We start from the raw sequence: 20,955 nt of genomic DNA, 5'->3' as shown, positions 1-20,955 counted from the left end.
ATATATATATATTAAATGACCATGTTACCATTGGTACAGAGAAAGTGTTTTCTTACCTTCTGAGACTATGTGTGCACATGCACACACCCACACCCACAGATCGTGCACAAGAGTGTCTTTGCCATGTACATGAGCACTGTTTCAAGCCCTTTTCACATAATTAACGCCTTTAATCTTCACAATCCAATAGTATGGATGTTATCACTGTGAGAGAAAGCACAGAGGTTAAAAGCTTGGACTGAGCCAGACTGCCTGGTTTCAAATCTTACCATTTTACAACAGTTATTAAGTAGGTAGGTAGTAGGTACATGGCTGGAAAGTAGCAGAGTTTTGGATTAAAACCTAGACTATCTGAGTAACGTGGATTTGGCTCTAGGACGATTCCTCCTGGTGCCAAAAACCTTTTGGCTGCAGGGCAGGAGTTTTGGGTTTACTTCTTCCATCATTATTCTGAACTTTCCATGATTGATTTTGTCCCTCCCTGGGAGTGGCTGATCTTCCCAAGGCAAATTTACTAGTATTAATTCCTTAGAATGTTTCAGTCCTTTTAGCCTGGCATTCAGTTGAATAGGTATTTCAATCACTTTATTTTCAAAGGCTGCATAATTTGTTTTTCTTTTCATATTTGTATCATGATTTATTTAGGCAGGACTGAGTCTTCAATAAATTTCGGTATTCTCAGCACGCCCCCCCGCCCCGCGCCGCCGCCAGCACTCGTCTAGTACTTAGTATGCACTCAATAAATGCTTGTTCAAAGAATGAATGAACTAAAGAACCGCGGAACAGAGACGCAGAGGGGGGTCGGTCTAGAAGTTCCAAAGTTCGGGAGGGGACACGGGGGCGGGCAGTGACTATCACATGAAGAGGCGGGGCAAATCTTCTGTACTCCGCGGCACCGGGCGCAGCTCCGCCCTCTGCGCCGGTCACGTGGGGGCGCCGGCTGCGCCTGCGGAGAAGCGGTGGCCGCCGAGCGGGATCTGTGCGGGGAGCCGGAAATGGTTGTGGACTACGTCTGTGCGGCTGCGTGGGGCTCGGCCGCGCGGACTGAAGGAGACTGAAGGTAAAGCCGCCATGTCCGGGCCCGACCCGGCCCCCCCACCCCCTCCCCCCGCATCCGCCGCCATCCGGGCCGGGACCGGCCACCCTGCGCAGCCGCCCCGGCGCCCTGGCCCCGCGGCCCAAGCCCGGGCCCCGGCCCGCCAGGGCCCGATCCCTGGCCCACGTGTGCCCGGCCTGGCCCGGCCTGGTTGCTGGGTGGGGGTGGGGGAGCGCGGGGTCGGAATATGCGGCCCCCGCGGGATGGTAGGGTGCCGGGTTTGCCGGCCGCGAAGTGCCACCTCGGCCTGACCCGAGGGGGCCCCGCAGGCGCAAGCACCGCGGCTCCCGGCCCACCGCCCCCTCCCCCCTTTGCGGCCCGGCCGCCGGGAAGTGACACGTTGTTCTTTGGCACTGGCCGGCGCTGCGCAGGGAGGGCGCAGGGGAGGGAGGCGGCAGCGGCGGGCAGGGAGGAGCCCCCGGCCCCGCCCGCCCTCCGGGCCGACCCTCACTTGCTAGGAACCGGCTCCTCTTCGGCCGCCGCCCGCCTGGCCTTTTACGGCCCGACTCCCGCCCTTCCTGGCCTCCGCTCCTGGGCGGCGGCAGGCCTCGCGTCTGGCCCCGTGAGGGTGCCCCCGCGGCCACCCGCAGCAGGCGTGCCTTGTGTGCCCCTGGGCCTGGCCCCGAACCCGGTGTCCCCAGGTGGGGGGTGGGGACACCACGGCCGAAGCTGCTAGCTCCGTTTGTGATCCGGGAGCCTGGTGCCAGCGAGACCTGGAATTTCCGGTCTGGTTGGTCTTGGGCCCCGCGGAGCCAGGTTGATACCCCTCACCTCCCAACCCCAGGCCCTCGGATGCCCAGAACCTGTAGGCCGCACCGTGGACTTATTCTTAACCGAGGGGGTGAGTGAGGGGGCTGTTTCAGCAGACCAGGGGGGTGGTTGGAGGTGATGCGGGTTTGACAACGTGTTGGTGGGGACGTAAGATGAATCTTTTCTGCTCCTTCACCCCCTTCGCGCCTCCGGGACTCGGTGTGGGACCCAGCCCTTGCTTCAACCCCTCCCCCACTCCATTTGCCTTAAGCTTGGGTGCCTTCCCCTTTCCGAGCTCCACTCTTTNCCAGCAGGTGCTGGGGGGACCCTGATGTGGCACCAAATGAAATGAACAAAGCTCCACAGCCCACAGGCCCCCCACCTGCCCCGTCCCCTGGACTCCCACAGGTAATTAGGGAGGAATTAGTAGAGACTGGGGTGGGGGTGGGGGAGATCAGGCAGCTGGTCAGGAACAGGTTCCAACCTCTGGATTTTCCCACCCCCATCTGTGTCAGGGCAAAGTGCAGCTTCCTGCTGCCAAATTGAGACAGGGCCCCTGGGCTGTTCCCAGGGGCTGTCATGGGGAAGAGGGGGCATGTGGACTGCCGAAGCTCTTGCCACAGGTCTGCTCCCCTTACTTTACCAGCTTAGGTTTCTGCCCCACCCGGGTTTCCCCTCTTGCTGAACTCTGGTCTCCCCCCTTCAGCCAGCGTTTCCCCCGGGGCAGACAGCACCGGTGGTGTTCAGTACGCCACAAGCGACACAAATGAACACGCCTTCTCAGCCCCGCCAGGTGAGGGGCTGTGGGGAGGGGAGTAGGGGGCCTGGGTGGGAGCCATGGAAAGCTTAGGCCAGTTTGGGCCTAGGATGGAAACTATGGAGGCCCTGTACCTGCCCCAATTTCCTGACAGTTGCTCAGTGTTCTTTCATGCGGCTCTGCACTTTGTGCTGTTGATTACTTACCGTGGCTGGTCCCTTGGGGAGTATGGAGTCGGTGGGGGTGGCATTACTAGGGGTCCTGGTGCCTTGAGAATTGGGAGCAGTGCTTTGGGCCCTGCTGCCAACTCCTGTTTTCCTATTTCCTCCTTTTCCTGGGAGGTTGAGTGCTCCATTCCCCTTCCCTTCTTTCTCTTTACACTCTGGCGAGATAAATACTCCCGCTGGTTCTTGCCTTTCTCTGTTCCCTAAATTCTTCCTAAGTGGGAGCATTCTTGTCCTACTTCCTTCATTTTCCACCCCCCCCATCACCTTGGGGATAATTCTCTTCTTTCCTGTCCCCATGTGCTCTCAGGGAGGATTCAGGTCTCTGCAGGTAATACTCCTTTGCTAATCCTGGACCCTTTCTTGTGGTCTCACCCTTAACTTCCACCCTAGTCAGGGGCTAGACACAGGGACGGGGTCTTCAGGGTGGAGACATGTTTGCTAAGGTCCTCAGTCTGATGCTGACCGATGCATGTTAGGGGCTAGATCTTGGCAGAGTGCATATCTGGGAACTGGGAGACTTGCATGTTAGTGGTCAGCTCCTCTGTACCTTAGGGTGGAGCAGTGCATGCTGGGGAGTATGTTGCCCAAAAGGGTTTTACTTAGGCATGATGCATCTGGGTGTTAGGAACCCTTTGCAGAGGGGGTAGCCTGGTAGAGGTGACATGAGTATGCACGGCAGTGAGGGAGTAAATAAATATTCATAGAGTGCAAAGCGCATATCTGAATGTGGAGGGTACGCGTGAGTACAAGAGGCCACTTAACCATCAGTTGGTCAGGTGAGTTAGGATTGGCCCCCATGCTCCAAAGCCCCCAGTACTTCTCTCCAGACTAGAGACATTGTGGAGTGGCCATTTTGCTGTCCATTTCCTCCCTTTCCCAACACCAACTGCCTTCCTCCCTCTTGACAGCACTTCTACCCTAGCCGGGCCCAGCCCCCGAGCAGTGCAGCCACCCGAGTGCAGAGTGCAGCCCCCGCCCGCCCTGGCCCAGCTGCCCATGTCTACCCTGCTGGATCCCAAGTAATGATGATCCCTTCCCAGATTTCCTACTCAGCCTCCCAAGGGGCCTACTACATCCCTGGACAGGTGAGGTTGGAGGCTTGGGGGCTGGAAGCCATGGAACCTTACACCCCAACCCTCTTCTCCCCTACCCTGACCCTCCACTCCCATCTCTTCTGCAGAAGTGGGACTTCCTTCTGGTCATTGCCCACAGTGGCTTGTCCTGTCTTGCTCTGCATTCTCTTTGTAGTCTGATATGGTACTCATAGCTCCCTCAACTCCTCTCCCCTCCTCCTCCCCCTTCCCCACCAGGGGCGTTCCACATATGTTGTACCGACACAGCAGTATCCTGTACAGCCAGGAGCCCCAGGCTTCTATCCGGGTGCAAGCCCTACAGAGTTTGGGACTTACGGTAAGCAGGGGAGGGAGTCAGGTGAGAGTGAGTCCCAGGGAGCATCTAAACTCACCTGCGAATTCCTAGACCCTTCCTAGGCTCATTCCTCAGTCTAAAAATGATAGGGTTAGTAGGTAGTAGGAATTGGTGCTTAATGTGAAATCGGTGTTGGGTGGGGATTTGGGGGGCAGGGAGTGTTTTGTCCCATTGGTAAGAGTTGGGATTCCTCCCTCTGTCTAAGAATATAGGATCAGGCACAAGTTTGAGGGCCTCTTAGTAAACGTTCCCTGTGACACTTGTTCCATGGTTGGTGGGAGCCCATGTAATGTGGATTTGGGAGGTTTTGTAGCTGTTTTCATTTATATTCTAGGAAAGGATTAGTCTGTTCTTTATGGCAGTGGTTTCCAAAATTTTTTGATCATCTATCAGGAAAAATTTTGAGTATGTACCTCTAATACATGTATGTTTTTGTTTGTTTATACGTATGCATCATTTAAAGAACACACTTAACGTTGCTTGTCAAAAACAAGTGGAGATTATGGATGAGATTAAAGAACACATCCCATTTTGGAGACCATTGCTTTAAGGAATTAATTTTTCCACATCCTGGGCCTGGTTCATAATGTTACTCTTTGTTTCCTTGCCCCTTAGCAAAGGGCTGGAGACTGGAACTGGACTCAGGTTGAGTGGAACTGGGTTGGCAAATCTGTTTTACTCATTCCCAGCCAAAGACCTGATTCTGTTTTAGGTTAAGTAGTTGCTGCTCCCTCAGAATACATGTGTGTGTGTTGCTGGGGGTTGGGGGCATACATAATACCTTATAGGGTAGAAGAGAAACAGAAGTCCTGGTAGTGGTAGCTGGTATGTGGTGGGGAAGGAGTGCCTGTCTACGAGGTGTGTGTATGTCAGTGTCAGGAATTCTTGTAAACGCAGTTCAGACTGGTTCCCCAGCTTTGATAGACACCTCATTCTCTTGGGGAGGTGGGTGGGGCAGAGCAAGGGGCCGGCTGTGGGTGATGAGAGGTTCTGGGGATGGGAGGCATTCAAGCAGGCGTTTGTATGTGGTTGGGCCCTGACGCTGCCACCATTCTTCCTTTCTGTGCCCCCCCCTTAAGCTGGCGCCTACTACCCAGCCCAGGGTGTGCAGCAGTTTCCCACTGGTGTGGCCCCCGCCCCAGTTTTGATGAACCAGCCACCCCAGATTGCTCCCAAGAGGGAGCGGAAGACCGTGAGTAGCAGCAAGGGGCTCTGGGACATGTGGGAAAGGGAGAATCAAGGTCAGGCACATTGTGGGTCAGGGAGCAGAAAGTTGAGGAAGGAGATCTTCAGCTGGGAGTGGTTAGAGAGTGGAGATCTGTGAAGTGCTCAGGTTCTTTGTTAGGAGTAAGACTTCCGGTGTAGAAGTGGCTCATGGGACAACTAAAGAGACTAGTGTGGGAGTTCCTGAGAGACCCAGGTTCTGGGGGTCCATAAGATCTGTATTTGGTTTTGGGTTTCTGGTGGCTTGTCTTGGAAATGGTTTGTTTTCTGTGGCCCCACCCCCCACCTCCCAGTCCTGGAAGCTCTTGAGGCCTCCGCCTCTGCTCAATCCTCAAGCCCTGGGCGTGGTGCCCAGAATAGGGTGCCAGGGCTGGGGAAGCCGCTGAGTCACCCTGGCTCCACCCACTGGATCTGGGCCCTGCCCCCAGAGATCAGGCAGACTAGCCACAAGTGAGCTGTATGGGTGCTAGATGGGGGTCCTGGGCCCCATGGTGTGCAGCCAGTGACTTGGGGACTGTTGGTGGGGCAGGGCTGAGGGAGGGAGGGGCATTGTGATGTACGGGGTTGCTCTGTGAGGTCAAGGGTCTCTTAGGGGTGGGGGCCGGGGTAGGGAGTACAAGATGAGCTGGATGGGTTGACAGTAGAACTCATGGGGTTCCTGGCTCCCACCCACCTGCTTCCCAGTGGGGGGTGGGGGGTTGGCCTGGAGTCTTAGGAGTGGGGCAGGGTGGAGAGGTGGGCTCCTCCTGTTTCCCACTCATCCTGGAGCTTTCTTTCCCCAGATCCGAATTCGAGATCCAAACCAAGGAGGGAAGGATATCACGGAGGAGATCATGTCTGGGGCCCGCACTGCCTCCACACCCACCCCTCCCCAGGTATTGTCTGATCTTTGAGTGAGGCCCTGGCTAGGATGGCTGTTCTGACCTGGGTTCCCAAGTCCTTTGATCTTTTCTTTCAACTAAGGGATTTCTTTCCCTGCTTTCCTGGATTTTTAGGCAGAGTTAAAGTAGAAATGGCTCTAATAGAGAAGGGTTGTGGGCCTCTTCAGGGCAAACTTGGTAACCCTTTGTGTCCTGCAGACGGGAGGCGGTCTGGAGCCTCAGGCTAATGGGGAGACACCCCAGGTTGCTGTTGTTGTCCGGCCAGGTAGGTAAGCAGGTGGGGCAGAACTTTTATGGGGAAGGGCTTGTGACAATTTCAAATGCTGAGGAGGTGGAGTAACTTGACCTGGGTGTCAGAGAAGAATGACCTTAGGTTTTAGTAAGTAGTGGGATTTTGCGAGTGGATCACATGTTGGGTGAGAAGGGAAAAGGCTTAGGTGGAATAAGATTGTGGGGGTGGGTGTTAGGTTGGGAATATCTTAGCTGGGAGGAGGAGGAACAACAGCAGTGAAGACTTGCCTTTAATTACTTGTCTTCTTTCCTGCGGTGCAGATGACCGGTCCCAGGGAGCAATCATTGGGAGCCGGCCCGGGCTGCCTGGCCCAGAACACAGCCCTTCAGAATCCCAGCCTTCATCGCCTTGTCCGACCCCATCACCACCCCCAATCTTGGAACCGGGGTCTGAGCCTAATCTCGCAGTCCTCTCCATTCCTGGGGACACCGTGACAACGGGGATGATCCAAATGTCTGTAGAAGAATCCACCCCAATGCCCCGTGAAACTGGGGAGCCATATTGCCTCTCTCCAGAACCCACTCCCCTCGCTGAACCCATACTGGAAGTAGAAGTGACACTTAGCAAACCGATTCCAGAATCTGAGTTCTCTTCCAGTCCTCTCCAGGTTTCCACCCCCTCTGCATCTCACAAAGAGGAAATTCTTCCTGAACCGAATGGCATTGTCCCATCTGAGGATCTGGAACCAGAGGTGGAGTCGAGCCCAGAGCTTGCTCCTCTCCCTCCCCCAGCTTGTCCCTCCGAATCCCCCATGCCCATTGCTCCAACTGCCCAACCTGAGGAACTGCTCAACGGAGCCCCCTCGCCACCAGCTGTGGACTTAAGCCCAGTCAGTGAGCCAAAGGAGCAGGCCAAGGAGGTTACAGCAGCAGTGGCTCCCCCCACCGTTGTCTCTGCCACTCCAGCTATGGCTCCTCCAGCTACTTCCCCAGCACAGGAGGAGGAAATGGAGGAAGAGGAAGAAGAGGAAGAAGAAGGAGAAGCAGGAGATGCTGAAGGTCAGAAGGGAGGAGAGGAACTTCTCCCCCCAGAGAGCACCCCTGTTGCAGCCCACCTGTCTCAGACTTCGGAGGTAGCAGCCACCACCCAAGGTAAGGTGTGGCTGGATGCAGAAGTGGGGTGGGCCAGAAGGTGTGGTTTTTTTCTCTTTATTGATGACCTCTCATTTGTGTCACTGTGTCTGGGTCATAGAAGCCTTTTGATGGAGCCTAAGAGATAAAATTCCAAGAGTTAAAGAATTTTAAGTCTAGAGTAAATGTAATGGAAAGAGGAAGTATTGTAGAGTAGCTGCTTTTTTTTTTTTTTTTTGGTTTATTACCCCAGGGATTAGGGGTACTCTCTAAGTTATTCCCATTTTTTTTATCCCCCAAATAGTGGCGGTGTCTGTGCCAAAGAAGAGACGGAAAATTAAGGAGCTCAATAAGAAGGAGGCTGTGGGAGACCTTCTAGATGCCTTCAAGGAGGTAAGGGAGCAGAAAGTAATGGAGGAGAGAGGGCAGAGTTTGGGTATGAACACTAGTCATACTGCAACCAAAATGGAATGTTCTCTGGTTACAGGTGAGCCCAGGAGTACCAGAAGTGGAGAATCAGCCTCCTGTGGGCACCAGTCCTGGTCCAGAGCCTGAGGGCAGCAGTGCACCCCCGAGGCCTGAGGAAGCAGACGAGACTTGGGACTCAAAGGAAGACAAAATTCACAATGCTGAGAACATCCAGCCCGGGGAACAGAAGTATGAGTATAAGTCAGGTATGCTGGGGGTGCCTGGGTGGCTCTGTTGGTTAAGTGTCTACCTGCCTCCTTGCTCAGTGGGGAGCCTGCTTCTTCTTCTCTTTCTGCTCTTCCACCCCACTTGTGCTCTCTTTTTCACTCTGCTCACTCGCACTATCTCTCTCAAATTTAAGTAAATAAAATCTTTAAAAAAAAAAAAAAGGTATGCTAAAGTCAGGGTTGAGAGGGGTTGGGTATTCTTGCCAGGGCCCCAGGACACAAAGGTATGATTGGTTCATCTTGTCTTCCTCGTAGATCAGTGGAAGCCTCTAAACCTTGAGGAGAAAAAGCGTTATGACCGTGAGTTCCTACTTGGCTTTCAGTTCATCTTTGCCAGTATGCAGAAGCCGGAGGGCCTGCCCCATATCAGCGATGTGGTGTTGGATAAGGTTGGTAGACTTGAGGGGGAGGGTCCGTTTGGGCTGGCTGGCTGGGGGAGGAGCCTGAGGTCCTGAAAGAATAGTCAGGAGCCATAGCCTGTTTCTCATGCCTTCCCTTTCCTCTTTGCAGGCCAATAAAACACCACTGCGGCCACTGGACCCCCCTAGACTTCAAGGCATAAATTGTGGTCCAGACTTCACTCCTTCCTTTGCCAACCTTGGCCGACCAGCCCTCAGCAACCGTGGGCCCCCAAGGGGTGGGCCAGGTGGGGAGCTTCCCCGAGGGCCGGTGAGTGGGACTGGCTAGAGGGACAGATGGTCATGGGGGGTTGGGGGCTGGCTCCCTTGTCTTGCTGGGGGGAGGGGGACTCTGCCCTGGTGATGTGTGGAAGCAGTGTCACAGGTTGTGCTGACTTGCTCTGTGTCTTCACTCGGCCTCACCCCTTGCTTAGCAGGCTGGTCTGGGACCCCGGCGCTCTCAGCAGGGTCCCCGAAAGGAGCCCCGCAAGATCATCGCCACAGTGTTAATGACTGAAGATATAAAATTGAACAAAGCAGAGAAAGCCTGGAAACCCAGCAGCAAGCGGACGGCCGCTGATAAGGATCGAGGGGAAGAGGATGCTGATGGCAGCAAAACCCAGGTACTGGCCAGTGCTGCCTTTGCTCTCTGTTTCTTCTCTTCAAGGTCTGCCTTCCAGCTCTGCCCTCTTTGTTTCTGTCATCCTTATCACTAGTGGCTACCCGAGTCCATACTACCGTCTCCCATCCCTCCCAGTGACCCCTTCTTCTGAGAACTCACTGGATTCTGTGTCTTCTCTGTCCCCTCTCCCAGGACCTGTTCCGCAGGGTGCGCTCTATCCTGAATAAGCTGACACCCCAGATGTTCCAGCAGCTGATGAAGCAGGTGACACAGCTGGCCATTGACACCGAGGAACGCCTCAAAGGGGTCATTGACCTTATCTTCGAGAAGGCCATTTCAGAGCCCAACTTCTCTGTGGCCTATGCCAACATGTGCCGCTGCCTCATGGCGGTTAGTTTCCACTGTTACTAAACCTTGTGGTCTAGTTTCCTATTTCTCTTCTTCCTGAGACTCCTTGAGTCCAGCTTCTTGGTTCTCTTCCAGCCTGTGCTGTTGATGGCAGCCAGGAGGCAGCAGAGTGGGGGCCAAGGGTCTTCTGCATTAGGTAGCTAAAGACTCTTAGAGGGCCTCCCCACTCGGGACCAGTCTAAATGTGACGTTCTCTCTGACATACAGCTGAAAGTGCCCACTACAGAAAAGCCAACAGTGACTGTGAACTTCCGAAAACTGTTGTTGAATCGATGTCAAAAAGAGTTTGAAAAAGACAAAGATGATGATGAGGTTTTTGAGAAGAAGCAAAAAGAAATGGATGAAGCTGCTACGGTAAGAGAAAGCGCCAACCCAGTGTCCACCCACCTAGTGGCTGCTTTGCTGTAGAATGGGGTGGGGGAAGGTAAAAGGACGCTGGGGGTGATGGTGTTTTGGGGGTTTCTCTGCCTTAAGACAGGAATACTTGCTGCTAGGGTTAGGAATCCAGATAGTGGAATATAGAAGGGTTTTAGCCCAGTGTCTGGGTACCTTTTTGATGGATTTCTGTCCTATAACTGGCAGGCAGAAGAACGGGGACGCCTGAAAGAAGAGTTGGAAGAGGCTCGAGACATAGCCCGGCGGCGCTCTTTAGGGAATATCAAGTTTATTGGGGAGTTGTTTAAGCTGAAGATGTTAACAGAGGCGATAATGCATGACTGTGTGGTTAAACTCCTTAAGAACCACGACGAAGAGTCACTTGAATGCCTTTGTCGTCTGCTCACTACCATTGGCAAAGATCTGGACTTTGAAAAAGCCAAGGTAAGGGTCCTGGGATGTGGAATGGCACAGGCTAAAGTGCCTGGGGCCTGCTGTCCCCTCACAGGCTCCTTGTTGGGCTGCCATGTGTGGGCCACTGAGCCACAGGAGCCGAGGGTCTGAGGAGGGGCTGGGCCTACAGTTGGGAGTTGAGGTGTTACAAGTTCCTGGCCTCATCCCTTTGCCTCTTCCTAGCCCCGAATGGATCAGTATTTCAACCAGATGGAAAAAATCATTAAGGAAAAGAAGACTTCATCCCGAATCCGCTTTATGCTGCAAGACGTGCTGGATCTGCGACGGGTGTGTGTCCTCTCCTTCCCACTGCTGGTCTGCTACCTGTACGCTATAGCCCCCAGTTCCCAGCATTGCTTTGTCTGGCTTTCTGATATAATTACCTTGTGGCTGGCCTTCTGTCCCCACAGAGCAATTGGGTGCCACGCCGTGGGGACCAGGGTCCCAAGACCATTGACCAGATCCATAAGGAGGCTGAGATGGAAGAGCACTGGGAACACGTAAAAGTGCAGCAACTGATGGCCAAGGGCAGCGACAAGCGTCGGGGCGGCCCTCCAGGCCCACCCATTAGTGAGTCTGAGGCTCAGATTGAGGAGGGGGGCAGGGTGAGGGGTTAAACTTTCCACTGATGACTTCTTGTTAGTGCCACGTGTCTGGGCCACTGAGACCACATGATGGAACTGAGGATCTGAGGAAGGGGGCCTGGAGGCAGCCCCAGCTGATAGGGGTGCTAAGAGGTACTCATTATTGCAATATGCTCTTCTCTTTGTCCCAGGCCGTGGCCTCCCACTTGTGGATGATGGTGGCTGGAACACAGTCCCCATCAGCAAGGGCAGCCGCCCTATTGACACCTCACGACTCACCAAGATCACGAAGGTAGGGGCTGTATTGGAGGGAGTGGTGGTGGTCATGGGAGGGTAAAGAGGGATCAAACAGGCATTGAGCCTAGGTTTGGATCTTGGTCCCCTCACTTTCTAAGTTGGAAAGGTGACGGCTGAATTTTTCCTCTCACTGGTTAGATTGCTAGAGACAGGACTGCCAGCTCAAGGGGTTGTATTCACATGTCTGGGCCAGTGGTCAACAAACTCGCACAGCAAATCTGGCCCACTCTTTCCTTCTCTAATTCCACAGCTAACAAGTAGCCTTAATGGTTTTTTAACAGTTGAAAAAAATAAAGTGGATGATATTATGTGATATGAAATTACTCAAATTGTAAATTTCAGCGTCCTTGGTTTTATTAGAACACAACCATATTGATTCCCTTTAAGTATCGTCTGTGACTGCTTTTGTGCTACAGTGGCTGAGTGGAATAGTTGAAATAGAAACTGTATGGCTCGCAAAGCCTGAAGTATTTACTATTTGGCCTTTTACAGGAAAAGTTTGCCCGGCCCCTGGTCTAGGCGATTTGCTACTGTGTAGTAGTGGGCTTTGGCCAGATCAGACTCATGATTTCTCCCATCCCTTTCCTTCCTCAGCCCGGCTCCATTGATTCTAACAACCAGCTCTTTGCACCTGGAGGACGATTGAGCTGGGGCAAGGGCAGCAGTGGGGGCTCAGGAGCCAAGCCCTCTGATGCAGGTATGGAGGCCACTGTAAAGAGTTGGGTGGCTGTTAATCCTCTTTCTTGAAGGCAGAGCCTTGTTTGTAGGGGAGGCTTTTGCTACAAAGTGGTTCGGTAATAACAGGAGGCCTATGCTTGGGACTAGGGACTGAATGAATGGTGTTCGTGTTGGGATTGTAGGACCGAGTGTCCTAAATTGGTGAGTAGGAGATAAAATGGAAGAAAGTGGGAAGAGATTTTGATCTGGACTTTCTGCCTCCCCAGCATCAGAAGCTGCTCGTCCAGCTACTAGTACCTTGAACCGCTTCTCAGCCCTTCAACAAGCAGTGCCTATAGAAAGCACAGATAGCAGACGTGTGGTACAGAGGTGAGGTTTGTTCATCACACGGGGAGTACTATGATTGGGCTTTGGTGGTTGCCATAGGAATCCTCACACCTGTAATGCTCAGGCCCCTAGCTAGATTGGGGCACATTCCTGATGGCAGGAACTAGGCCTGATGGTCGCTCAGCATGTCGGGTAACTATACGAGAGAGCCGCCTAGGTGGTACAGGTGAGAGGTGACGTGCCTGTTTTCTCTCCAGGAGTAGCTTGAGTCGGGAAAGAGGTGAGAAAGCTGGGGACCGGGGAGACCGCCTAGAGCGGAGTGAACGGGGAGGTGACCGTGGGGACCGGCTCGATCGCTCTCGGACACCTGCCACCAAGCGGAGCTTCAGCAAGGAAGTGGAGGAGCGGAGTAGAGAGCGGCCCTCCCAGCCTGAGGGATTGCGCAAGGCAGCTAGCCTCACAGAGGATCGGGACCGCGGGCGAGATGCTGGTAAGGGGCTGGGAGAGGAAGGGAAAGGTATGGGTTTGGGACTAGCCAGTCTCCAATCTTCAGAGCTCTAAGCCTTTCTTGCTAGGAAAATTAGAACTGAAGAGTCTCCATGGGGCACCTGGGTGGATCAGTTGGTTAAGCGTCTGCCTTCAGCTCAGGTCATGATCCCTGGGTCCTGGGATTGAGCCTCACATCAGGGTCCCTGCTCAGCAGGGAGTCTGCTCCTCCCTCCCTCTTCACCCCTCCCCTTCTGCTCCTGTTCTATTTCTCACTGGCTCTCTCGAATAAATAGTCTTTAAAAAAAAAACAAACCTAATTTGTTCTTCCCCCTTCAGTGAAGCGAGAAGCCACCCTGCCCCCGGTGAGCCCCCCGAAGGCTGCGCTTTCTGAGGAAGAGCTGGAGAAGAAATCCAAGGCCATCATTGAGGAATACCTCCATCTCAATGACATGAAGGTAGGCAGTGGGTGGGGTGTGAGTGACAGCAGAGTGGGCGGGACATGTGCTGACAGGCATGGAGTATGGGGTCTGGACCCCATGGTGACTGCCCTCTCCCTCCTGCCCGCACCCCTGCAGGAGGCAATGCAGTGTGTACAGGAGCTGGCCTCACCCTCCCTGCTCTTCATCTTTGTGCGGCATGGCATTGAGTCAACACTGGAGCGCAGTACCATCGCTCGTGAGCATATGGGGCGGCTGCTGCACCAGCTGCTCCTTGCTGGGCATCTCTCCACTGCTCAGTACTACCAAGGGTATGCCTCCTGAGGGCCTTCTACTTTTACATACCCACAGACTTCCCTCCTTTGTAGGACCCATGCAACCTTGGATAAGAGTGTGGGTTCCTCAGGCCATCCTGGTCAGCGTACTTTTGACAGGGGTAGGGTATACCATGTGAGAGCGAGAGTGTGACCTTAGCTTGAGATAATTGTCCCAGGTTTAGGAAGTGTTCTCGAGGGGCTCCACAGTCGATCCTTTAACAATGCCATGTTGCCCCAGAAGGAGGGTGGGGGTCCAGCTTGCGTTTCCTAGAGTTCCTTGACCTTTTTTTTTTTTAAAATGTTTATTTTTATTTGAGAGACGGACGGGGGGGGGTGGAGAGAACCCTCAGACTCCCTGCTGAGCGTGGAGCCTGACATAGGGCTCAATCCCAGGACCCCAAGATCATGAACTGAAATCGGGAGTTGGACGCTCAACTAACTGAGCCACCCCGGTGCCCCTGGAATGCCCTGACTCTAAATTCCATTTGTAGGCTGCATGAAATCTTAGAATTGGCTGAAGACATGGAAATTGACATCCCCCATGTGTGGCTCTACCTAGCAGAACTCATAACACCCATTCTGCAGGAAGGTGGGATACCTATGGGGGAGCTGTTCAGGTAAGCGCTCTTTAGTAGGATTCAGGGGAGGTATATATTGGCAGGTTCGTTGCCGGGGTTTAGGGAGGGATGGGGTAGTGTACTGACAGGGCTTTGGAGACTATCAACACTCATTATATTTTTTTTCCCTGTAGGGAGATTACAAAACCTCTGAGACCCCTGGGCAAAGCTGCTTCCCTGTTGATGGAGATCCTGGGGCTTCTATGTAAAAGCATGGTAAGTGAGAGTCTTTTGGGGGTGATGTGTCGGGACTTTTCCTCCCACCATGCGGTTTTGGCTGGTTGCTGTGACCCTGATGACTCTGGTCCTTTGGTGGGATGGGGTTTAATGGTGATGGTAGTGCTGTGTTGGTACCTGGGAAAGAAAGCACCGGGGCTGGCATTCTCAGACCAGTTCCTGTCATGAGTTCTGGGCAAGACTGGAGGAGAATGGCAATCTAAGATCTTAAGCCCTTGATTGATTGATTGATTGATTCAACTAGCATTTTTTTAAACATTTGCCAACCACATATTAGGCACTGGGAATAAAACACAGGAAACCAGCTAGAAGAGAAAAGTAAGGAATGACAGCTTAATAAAAACAGTGTGAAGTAAAGCGTGAAATAAAATAGTCGAAATGGAGTGTCTTGAGTACTGTGGGGTTGCAAAGGAGTGTCTCTTTGACGTTCATGAGGGAAAGCTTTCCCAGAGGGCGCTGGAACTGTTTTTGTGAAAGCTAAGTGGTGACTAGCAAATGTCACAGGGAAACAGGAAAGGCAAGTGGGTGGGGCACTCTGTGGTCTCGAGAGCTGGGAAGAGTACTTTCAAGAGGTTAGCTGTCCCTGGGGCCTGGACAGATAAGACTTGAGTGGAAAGGAATTGTTCTTTCAGCGTCCTGGTCATCCTTCTAGGTAGAAACCTGTATTACGGCAGTTTGTGTTTTAAAAAAGCGAGAGAGGCGAATTGAACCAGTGTGTATTTCATAGACTCTGTGGTGCAGCAGGTGATAGCACCTGTTATTGCTACACTGTTAATAAAGAAAAGACTTAGGGTCATTTGTTTAAATGTATCAACTGTGAGATGACTCAATGGCCTTAGAATGAGCATCTTTAAAATTTGTGAGCTACGGTAGTCTTCTTAAGGGTTAATGTCATCCTGAATATCTGTTGTTACAAAGAGTAATGTCTTCAGGGGCGCCAGGGTGGTGCAGGCGTTAAGCATCTGTCTTCGGCTCAGGGCGTGATCCCAGTGTTCTGCGATCGAGCCCCACATCAGGCTCTTCCACTGGGAGCCTGCTTCTTCCTCTCCCACTCCCCCTGCTTGTGTTCCCTCTCTCGCTGGCTGTCTCTCTCTGTCAAATAAATAAATAAAATCTTTAAAAAAAAAAAGAGTAATGTCTTCAGAATCTCTTGTCCCCTCACAGAAATGGGCTCAGACTGTTGTTGATGCGAGGATTTCTGATTTGCAGTGGGGTTGTGGGGGGATATATCTGCTTTTAAAATTTTCTGGACTTGGTAACCAAAAAGCCATATTTGTTAGAAGTTGTCCTCTCCCGTGAGCATTTGTTAGCTTGGAATAAGGAAAAACTAAGCTCTTTTAGAAAAAGAAGTGTGGAGGAGTGTGGAAGGCTGAGGTGAGGTGTTAGGATTTGGTGGTTTACCTTTTTCAGTAAAGGTAATTCTGTGAAAGCTAATTGACCTCTTCTGTAGAGGCTCTTAGGCTATTCTCCGCCCCTCTCCCCTCCAGTTTTCTGGCACTGTGGTAGATGATTTCTTGTGTCTTTGGGTGATCATTTGGCTGATGTCTGTGTCCAGTACTAGCCTGTAGGCATGGAGAGACTGTGCCTGTTTGGCACCTCTGTAACATTCTGAGCCCCTAGCAGGCACCTAGTGCCCTTTAAGTAAATATTTGTTGGGTGACCTTTATGGAGCTAGGTCTGGGAGGGAGAGAAGTTTGCTGAATTGGTCTTGCATTTTCCAGGGTCCCAAAAAGGTGGGGACACTGTGGCGAGAGGCTGGACTCAGCTGGAAGGAATTTCTACCTGAAGGCCAGGATGTCAGTGCATTCGTCTCTGAACAGGTTTGTGGCTGGAGTTAGGCTAATTCTAGCATTTGGGACTGGCCATTCTTCTTCCTCTTCCCTCCGCACACTCCATGTGGTACACTCACCTCCTGACTGGGGGTCTTTTGTAGAAGGTGGAGTATACCTTGGGCGAGGAGTCCGAAGCCCCTGGCCAAAGGATGCTCTCCTCCGAGGAGCTGACCATGCAGCTGGAGAAGCTACTGAAGGAGGGCAGCAGTAACCAGCGGGTGTTTGACTGGATAGAGGTATGGCCTCCCTAGGCGTTGGGAAAGAGGGATAAAGGAGAGGTCGTTCTTGGTGTGCGGGTCAGGGGCGTAGTTCAGAACTCACGGGCCATTTGTTTCTCTCTGCACAGGCCAACCTGAGTGAGCAGCAGGTAGCATCCAACACACTAGTTCGAGCCCTCATGACAACTGTCTGCTATTCTGCAATTATCTGTAAGAGGAGCCAGGGAGATGGTGGGGCAAGGGTGGGCCCAGCAGGCAAATGGAGGGAGGGAGGTTTCGGTCTTTGCCTCCTATTTGTGGACCAGGTTGAGGGTGCATTAGTCCACTTAACTCTGTCTTCTTCCCTGTAGTTGAGACGCCCCTCCGAGTGGATGTCGCGGTGCTGAAAGCCCGAGCGAAACTGCTACAGAAATACCTGTGTGATGAGCAGAAGGAGCTGCAGGCGCTCTACGCTCTCCAGGCCCTTGTAGTGACCTTAGAACAGCCCGCCAGTAAGAGCCAGGCTGCGGGGGGTGGGGGTGGGGGCCTTGTCAGCAGGGGGCACTCATGGAAAGGGTCTCAACCCAAGGAAGAGGGTGGTCCCTGGAGAGCAAAACACCCTGGTGGTTGATTTCTTCCCCCTGCAAGGGTTTGTTTCCTTGCCTACAAATGGAGGGAGTTAAGACTCAGCTTTGAAGGCTAACTGACTGCCATTTTGTGCATAGCCAGCTGTTAGATGCCAGGAGCACAGAGATGAAAAGCAGTAACACTTACCTAAGTACCCAGTGCTCTTGTGGCCTAGCAGGGGGCTGAGAGGCTTTTCTTTCCTTGCCTCATTTAATTCTCACAACTATTGTTTAAAGTATATGTTGTTATCCCCTATTCCATATCGGGAGACTGAGGTTTAGGTTAACATGCCTGAGACTCTGCATTTGGCAAATAGGTATATGCCAGGGCACTGGGACATTGGCAGTGATTACGTCAAGCACAGTTTTGTGTTATCATGGAGTCTAACTGTGGTGATGAGTGTTGGAAGATGGGTCCTGCGGGGTGCTCTCTAGGGACACCTAGTGTAAGGGATAACAAGTGGGAATTGACAAACGGCAGCCAAATGACAAGGAATTGACAAATGGCAGCCAAATAACAACCACAGACGTGAGGGGGATACTTGAAATGAAGGAATTGTGTGTAAAGGAAGGCCCTGAGGCAGGAAGGACTTGACACGGGTAAAAGAACTCCAGGAAGGCCAGTGTGGGCAAGCGTAGCAGCGAGTTGTGTGTGAGGCAAGATGGGGCTGGAGAGATGGACGTGGGCCAGGTCCTGCTGGGCTGTCTACAGCATGGGACGAGTTTTGGCCTTCAGCCGAAGGACGGGAAAAAGTTTTGTGGGATTTTAGTTTTTAGATCATCCTGGCCATTAGTAGGAAGAGTGGTTTGGAACGGGGTGAATGTGGAAATGGCAAGAGCAGCAAATTAGGAGCAGGTTGTGTTGCTGGCGGCTCGAACTTGCTGGCGGCAGTGGTGCTGAGAGTTGTGTGGTTACAGTTAACACTGGCGTGGTGGGAGAGGTCATGAGAACAAGGAAATTATATGACTTTCAGGATGCTTTCAGCAGGTGAGGGGATGGTGTGGTACCATTGGCCTGGGGAGTTGGAAATACTGGATCAGGTTAAGTTAGGTCATAATGAGTTTGCGGTCCCTAGGTGGGGGTAAAAAGAGATGTCAGGTAGACAGCTTGGTATGGGAATTCATTTGGAAAGGAAGAGGTCAGGGTTGGTGGCAGATCTGTGAGAAGCTGGCACAGGGCAACACATGCAAATCTCCAGAGGATATGGGATTGCCTGAGGAAGAGTGATGAGAGCCTGGGATAGAACGTTGAGGAAGTGGAGGACCCACAGGTAGGGATCAGAGGAGGACAGGGCCCTATGAACAAAGGACAAAGTAATTTTAGGAGAGGGAAGTGGTTTGTAATGTTAGGTGCTACTTGAGAATTCCATAGGAGCAGACCTGAACATTTAGTGCCGGAGGCCACTTTGGCATAAACAGTATTTGGTAGAGCAGGGGCAGTCTGGATTGGAAAGGACTGAGTAATACTTGACTGAGAGAGCGAAGAAAGGAAAACAGCAAGTGTAGACAAAATCTTTGAATTTAGTGAATTTCTTGTCCAAAGACAAAATCTTTTGTTTGACTGTAAGAGATAGTGGTTGTAAAGGAGGCCTTTTGTGTTTAGATGGGAGGAGCTTGGGCTCAAAAATATAGGGCAGAGTGGGTAATTGATTGTGTAGGGTCCCCAGGGTGGGTGTGCATGGAATTTGGAACACAAGTTTGGGATAAATGCTCTGCTGCTGTAGGATAGGTCTGGGTGGTGGTGGTTGTGGATTTGAGGGTGTGTGTACCCTGAGGAACACCTGGCTTGCAGCTTCTCATAGATGGCTGTTATTTCATCTAGGCCTGGACCCAGATCCAAGGCTTTCTTTATTCAGAAGAAAATGTATTCGCTACTTGGTCTCCCTTTGCTTTTGGAAAATTTGGCAGCGGAGTGTGGGGGTATGGGATAGGTTGTGTTCAGGGCTTACAGGACAAGTGCTTGGGAAGGCTTAACTAGTAGCCAGGATGGGGAGAAAGAGGGTCAGAGCAAGGGGTGCTGGAGTTGAGCCTAAAGAAATTCAGTAGGGAGGTGACAAGAGAAAGGATGTTTCTGGCAAAGGATGCAACACATGTAAAAGTGTCAAGGCCGGAGAGGATGTGTATGTTCAGGAGGTATGTGGAAAATAAGACGATATTGGGATCCACAGTTTGCCAGGATCTGTAATGGGGGCCAGGTTATAAACCCTTGACTTTGGTGAGTGATATATCTGGGACTTCACGTCATTCCTGAATTGAGGAGTACCAGTTCTGTGTATGGTTTTCTCATTAAATACAGCATGAGTGAAGCTGCTGAGGTGAAGCTTGGGCAGGTTTGTAAGGTTTTGCTGTGACTCATTACCATGCATCAGTTTCTTAGATGATGAGATTAACATCTTGTTAGAGACCCACCTAGTCACTCTGGAATGGTCAGACACACAGATAATCGGGATGGTGGGTCAGGCCCTTGTTTTAACAGTGGTGGAGCCTGGGAATGGAATGGGGTGGCTGTGGGTAGCACTCCTCTTAACTGCTGTCGTCCTGCCTGCAGACCTGCTTCGGATGTTCTTTGACACGCTGTATGACGAGGATGTGGTGAAAGAGGATGCCTTCTACAGCTGGGAGAGTAGCAAGGACCCTGCTGAGCAACAGGGCAAGGGCGTGGCCCTTAAATCTGTCACAGCCTTCTTCAAGTGGCTTCGTGAGGCGGAGGAGGAGGAGTCTGACCACAACTGAAGGCGGGTGGGGCCGGGGACTTGGAGCCCCATGGACACTCGGATGGCCCGGCCAGCCGCCCGGACTGCAGGGGGGGCGGCAGCAGCGGCGGTGGCAGTGGGTGCCTGTAGTGCTATGTGTCTGAGCTAATAAAATGGCTGAAGAGGCAGGATGGCGTGGGGCTGCCTGGGGCCCCCCCTCCAGGATGCTGCCAGGTGTCCCTCTCCTCCCCCTGGGGCACAGAGATATATTATATATAAAGTCTTGAAATTTGGTGTGTCTTGGTGGGGGGGCACCACCGCCTGCCCCTGGGGTCCTTTTTTATTTTCTGAAAATCACTCATGGGACTGCCGTCCTCGCTGCTGGGGGCAGATGCCCCAGCCCCTGCACCACCCCTGCTGCTGCCTGGGCAGGGGGAAGGGGGGGCACGGTGCCTGTAATTATTAAACATGAATTCAATTAAGCTCACTGCCTCCCTGCTTTATGGCCTGCTCCCTCTGGAGAAGGGGTATGGATAGGTGGGCAGCCTCCTTTCCAGAGCTGGCACTGTAGCACTGTTCCCTGTAACCTGGCACCCCTCTTGCCTCTTCCCCTGTCCATGATTGTGGGGGTCGGAGGGTTGCTTTCCTGGAGGTTTGGACCCTTGAAACGGACATGGTAGGGTACCCTGTTGGTTGTTAGGGGAGAAGAGACAAATAGCTGTGGGGTACTTCCAGAACACACTTGCTGGACTTACTAGAAGAATGTGATGCAGACCCCTATGTGTGGAGGAGGCCCTGGGTTTCGAGCTGTTTATAGCCCGAGAAGTCCTTTATGGCTTCAAGGTCTAGAAAAAAAGAGGGGGCTGGATGCAAGGAGTCTGACCTTCCCCATGCAGCGTGCCTGACATCCTGGGCCCGGAGTTACCCCCCTCCTTGCCTTCAGGGTCG

The 20,955-nt window shown here is 52.6% G+C and overlaps 1 protein-coding gene and 2 non-coding genes across 11 annotated transcripts; all 3 read left to right on the top strand.

Moving 5' to 3' along the window:
• Positions 1-910: 910 nt before the first annotated feature.
• Positions 911-20,489, top strand: EIF4G1 (eukaryotic translation initiation factor 4 gamma 1). 9 transcript variants are annotated; one of them, XM_040621502.1, is made up of 33 exons: positions 911-1,060; positions 1,881-1,937; positions 2,161-2,254; positions 2,553-2,639; positions 3,739-3,915; positions 4,141-4,240; positions 5,338-5,450; positions 6,265-6,357; positions 6,562-6,628; positions 6,916-7,746; positions 8,030-8,118; positions 8,213-8,399; positions 8,676-8,809; positions 8,931-9,089; positions 9,256-9,441; positions 9,633-9,830; positions 10,056-10,202; positions 10,431-10,667; positions 10,860-10,964; positions 11,087-11,246; positions 11,452-11,552; positions 12,152-12,254; positions 12,502-12,604; positions 12,820-13,052; positions 13,388-13,506; positions 13,627-13,799; positions 14,297-14,422; positions 14,557-14,638; positions 16,381-16,479; positions 16,593-16,727; positions 16,838-16,919; positions 17,060-17,200; positions 19,863-20,489. In XM_040621502.1, the coding sequence occupies exons 3-33, from the start codon at positions 2,195-2,197 to the stop codon at positions 20,045-20,047; spliced, it is 4,812 nt and encodes a 1,603-aa protein (XP_040477436.1). In that variant the 5' UTR covers positions 911-1,060; positions 1,881-1,937; positions 2,161-2,194; the 3' UTR covers positions 20,048-20,489. The 9 variants fall into 9 exon arrangements, with proteins under 9 accessions (XP_040477436.1, XP_040477434.1, XP_040477439.1 ...); XM_040621500.1 differs by having other exon boundaries at positions 9,253-9,441; XM_040621505.1 differs by having other exon boundaries at positions 2,493-2,639; positions 9,253-9,441.
• LOC121100550 lies at positions 7,802-7,870 on the top strand. Its single transcript, XR_005832307.1, has one exon. It is a non-coding gene; the product is annotated as a small nucleolar RNA SNORD66 (small nucleolar RNA).
• On the top strand, positions 11,297-11,372 carry LOC121100549. Its single transcript, XR_005832306.1, has one exon. It is a non-coding gene; the product is annotated as a small nucleolar RNA SNORD66 (small nucleolar RNA).
• Positions 20,490-20,955: the final 466 nt, after the last annotated feature.

This window comes from Ursus maritimus, unplaced genomic scaffold, assembly GCF_017311325.1.
Source record: "Ursus maritimus isolate PB19 unplaced genomic scaffold, ASM1731132v1 scaffold_4, whole genome shotgun sequence".
Lineage (NCBI taxonomy): Eukaryota > Metazoa > Chordata > Mammalia > Carnivora > Ursidae > Ursus > Ursus maritimus.
This window is presented reverse-complemented; position numbering and strand designations above follow the sequence as displayed.